This window comes from Limulus polyphemus, unplaced genomic scaffold (assembly GCF_000517525.1).
Source record: "Limulus polyphemus unplaced genomic scaffold, Limulus_polyphemus-2.1.2 Scaffold1157, whole genome shotgun sequence".
In the NCBI taxonomy this organism is placed as follows: Eukaryota; Metazoa; Arthropoda; class Merostomata; order Xiphosura; family Limulidae; genus Limulus; species Limulus polyphemus.
In genome coordinates this window covers 329201-333313 of record NW_013666767.1, presented here as the reverse complement: position 1 = coordinate 333313, position 4113 = coordinate 329201, and the positions used below count along the sequence as shown (strand labels likewise).

General features: G+C 35.3%; 1 protein-coding gene across 1 annotated transcript in view; it reads left to right on the top strand.

Annotated features, from left to right (window-relative positions):
- The window catches only part of LOC106462403 (ORM1-like protein 1), an 8193-nt gene extending 7206 nt beyond the window's left edge, over positions 1–987 (top strand). Inside the window, exon 4 of the mRNA XM_013922329.2 lies at positions 444–987. Within this exon, the coding sequence (XP_013777783.1) occupies positions 444–579 (136 nt within the window). The 3' untranslated portion in view covers positions 580–987. The remainder of the gene's footprint in view (positions 1–443) is intronic.
- Positions 988–4113: the final 3126 nt, after the last annotated feature.

Genomic DNA, 4113 nt, shown 5'->3' with positions numbered 1-4113 from the left:
TTATTCTGATTAAACTTGCCTTATGCTGTAGTTTCTTTTTTAAGTAATATTGTTTTATCGTAGTTTCTTTCCATTTCGTCTTATTCTGATTAAACTTGCCTTATGCTGTAGTTTCTTTTTTAAGTAATATTGTTTTATCGAAGAGTCTTTCCATTTCGTCTTATTCTGATTAAACTTGCCTTATGCTGTAGTTTCTTTTTTAAGTAATATTGTTTTATCGTAGTTTCTTTCCGCTTTGTCTTATTCTGATTAAACTTGCCTTATGCTGTTGTTTCTTTTTTTTTTACTAATATTTTTTTTTCTATTGTGGTTACTTTCAAATTCATTTTGTTTTGTATTATAGTTTTGTTTTTGAATAAACCTGTTTGTAGTTGTTGTTTTTTCAAGTTCATCTTGTTTTATAATACAGGTTTTCTTTGTGATTAAGCTTATTTTTATTACAGGTTTTTCCTGACAAGCTTTTACACCAAGAATGACTCATTTCATTTTACTATCAACTTCGCGTCCTTGCTGTTAGTTCTGTTGCCCAAACTGCCCCAGTTCCATAAGGTTCGGCTATTCGGTATCAATCGGTACTGACAGACTGTAAAGTGAGACTACTTAGGTTTGTAGGTCATCTAGTGATTGAGGAAATATCTGAAACAGCTAACTTTGGATACTGGAAGACAAGGTATAAATGTGAAAACTAAATTCTTTTAATAGCTGAAGCACTGTTGTGTGTGATAGTGAAATAATATTTTGTGGCTACATAAACAGTGTTACCAAATCTTTCTGTGTTGGTAATCGTTACTGTATACTGGTATGATGTCATCAGTATTCTAGTTTGTATTTCTACAGTGTTTACTATTGTATTATGCTTTTTATTTTAATATCCACTTTTGTTATCCTATCATCAAATTCCTCATCTGTAGTATAATTCATTGTAAGATTATATCATTACGGTGTCAAGTTAATGACAAATACACAATAAAAGTTATGCGCAACATTTTAGAAGTGCATCTAAAATTCTTTTACAAGTTTTTTTTTTTTAATATATTCTTAAACCACCATAATGCCAAGAAATTTTTAGCCAATATTTGACAAATAGCCATGTCAAGATAACCATGCCAATTCTGTTAAAATATTATTGCCTACAAAGATTATTTACCGACAAAGTAGTTTTACTTTTCTTTTCTTTATTAACATCGACAGCTTTGGGCTAATGAATGTGTGCATTTCCTTTCTAAAGTTTTTACTTTAGATTGAAGTTAACAGACAGGTCACGTCTCCTGTTTCTGAATAGCATCTGGCTAATAAAACTTTAGATTCTTGGAGCTAATTAATGTTTATCTTCAGTAAAACAGTTGCTGAAATTTCATCTGTGTCTGGTTTGGAGCTGACCAACATCTGTTGTTGTTGCTCTTTTTTTGCCTAAACAGCTGTATCTAGTTGTGGTACCAAGATCTCAGCTGGATCTAGTTGTGGTACCAAGAGCTCAGCTGGATCTAGTTGTGGTACCAAGATCTCAGCTGGATCTAGCTGCGGTACCAAGATCTCAGCTGGATCTAGCTGTGGTACCAAGATCTCAGCTGGATCTAGTTGTGGTACCATGATCTCAGTTGGATCTAGTTGTGGTACCGAGATCTCAGCTGGATCTAGTTGTAGTACCAAGATCTCAGCTGGATCTAGTTGATCTCAGCTGGATCTAGTTGTGGTACCATGATCTCAGCTGGATCTAGTTGTGGTACCAGGATCTCAGCTGTATCTAGTTGTGGTACCATGATCTCAGCTGGATCTAGTTGTGGTACCAAGATCTCAGGTGTGGCTAGTTTTAAGATGATGGGTACCAAGATCTCAGCTGGATCTAGTTGTGGTACCAAGATCTCAGGTGTGGCTAGTTTTAAGATGATGGGTACCAGAAGTTTACACCTTGTGTTGTGTTAGTACCTCAACTGTGTCTCTTTGGGAACATATATAATCTCCCATACTAAATCTCAAAAAGCATGGCATGGACAAGTGGTTAGAGCACTTGACTCATAATTTGAGGGTCGTGGGTTCGAATCCCCATCCCACTAAACATGATTGCGCTTTCAACTGTAGGGGAGTTATAATTTGACTGTTAATTCCACTATTCGTTGGTAAAAGAGTAGCCCAAGAGTTGGCGGTGATGACTAGCTGCCTTCCCTCTAGTTTTTTCACTGCTAAATTAGGGACAGCTAGCACAGATAGCCCTTGTGTAGCTTTGCGCGAAATTCAAAATAAAAACAAACTAAACCTCAACTAAATAAAAATATTGTGTTGTAAGTCAGAAGAGATTTTTGGATGTCAAAAAATTGGCCCCAACAAATGACCATATATCGCTAAATTGGTATTTTTTTTTTCTTCAGATAAATGAGCATTCTTAGAATCGCTACAAACACCCAACATTATTGTGGCTAATTTCACATAAATTATCATCAGTTTTATAAGCACTGCTATTACTGGCTGGCTCCCTTTTGGTTTGGGGGGGGGGGGGGTTCCTACATTGTGCAAATGCCACCACATGCTTGAAACCTATGGCAGGCTAGTCTGAACTTAGACAGATCTAGAACGTGATCTAATTGGTGAAGAGCAATAATTCCATCCAATCATGGCTGCATACGAGTATGTTATGATTTATTTAAGATTTAGATCTAGGCCTAACTGTAGTGATTGGATTACATAATATAAACAGAACTTCAAATGTAGGACCACGCATGTTAGATTTCACAGAAAACATAGATTGGTATCATCAACCCCATTAAATGGCTCTTACTGGGGGGTTAATATGCTTTACACATATCTTGAAATGAGCCATCCACTGCTATATTAGGGACGGCTAGTGCACATAGCCCTCGTGTAGCTTTGCGCGAAGTTCAAAACAAACAAACAAACAAATCTTCCAGTCAGTTAAATACTAGAAGAGACTATGCGCAGATAGCCTTTGCGCAAATATATATTATTTTGGGAAAACTATAACTCGCAAATTCACATGTACTTGCCTAAGACAAGTTGTTGTAATTTGTTAATTTTAACTATTTTTAGTTAAAGCCACCAAAACAGCTTAGAAGCATTATCCCAGTGTTTTAAAAGACAACTAAACTAATTTTTGTCAAATTGATGGTAAATTTCTAACATAATAGGTAATAAATCATATTAAGGAGTGTGGGTATTAAAAAACAACAACAACAGAGCATTACGTTAGGGCTTATAAAAATTCACGTAGAATTATAGGGGGAGGACATTGTTAATTCAATAATTCTTTACTTGCGAATTTCAAATTTATGTTTTATGTCAGATAATTGTCACAAATAGTTTATCAAGGGATACAGGTCTCTAAAATAGACTTAATAGATAATAACTTTGTATTTTCGGAGTTTGAAGTAAAGTTTATATTATTTACGTAGTCTTGATAAAACGACATTTTTAATATGTCGGTAATAACTCAAGTTTGGGAATTTGAGCTGGCTTATAGGTCAACTTCACTGAGCTTTCACATTTTTTTTTTACGTTTTCGGTAATTCATGCACACACACGTGCATGTTTGTGGATGGGAGTAAATCAAGTTACAACTATATTAATTGGTGCCCCCAGTCGCGCAGCGGTAAGTCTACAAATTTATAATTCTAAAAACCGGGTTTCGATACCACAGCACAAATAGGCCATTGCGTAGCTTTGTGCCTAACTACAAACAAACTATTCATTGGTAAAGATACGTGTAAAATTTTACAGTCGGTGAAGATACATCAACAGGGGGCAAAATAGTGGTAAAAAAAAAACGCCCATAAAAACCGCAAAACTCCACACTCTGTTGAGTAGTTACATGGACAAACAACAGACAGTACTGTTATATTTATATACATGTTTTGGATTTGTTAATAAATATCTTTTATAAAAGCGAAAGCTTGCTAAATTATTATGAAACGCATATTGGGGCCAAATCTCAAATAAGTTAAAAATTGGATTAATGAATGGCATTAGCTTGGAGAACCAACGACGCTTCAGGAGGTTCAGTCCCCTCTACACCCGCTAGCGTCTGTCCTGAGAAATATAGTATTTTACGTGGAACTAGAACGTATTAGATAATATGTTCGAAACTGTTTTTGTCTCTTGTTT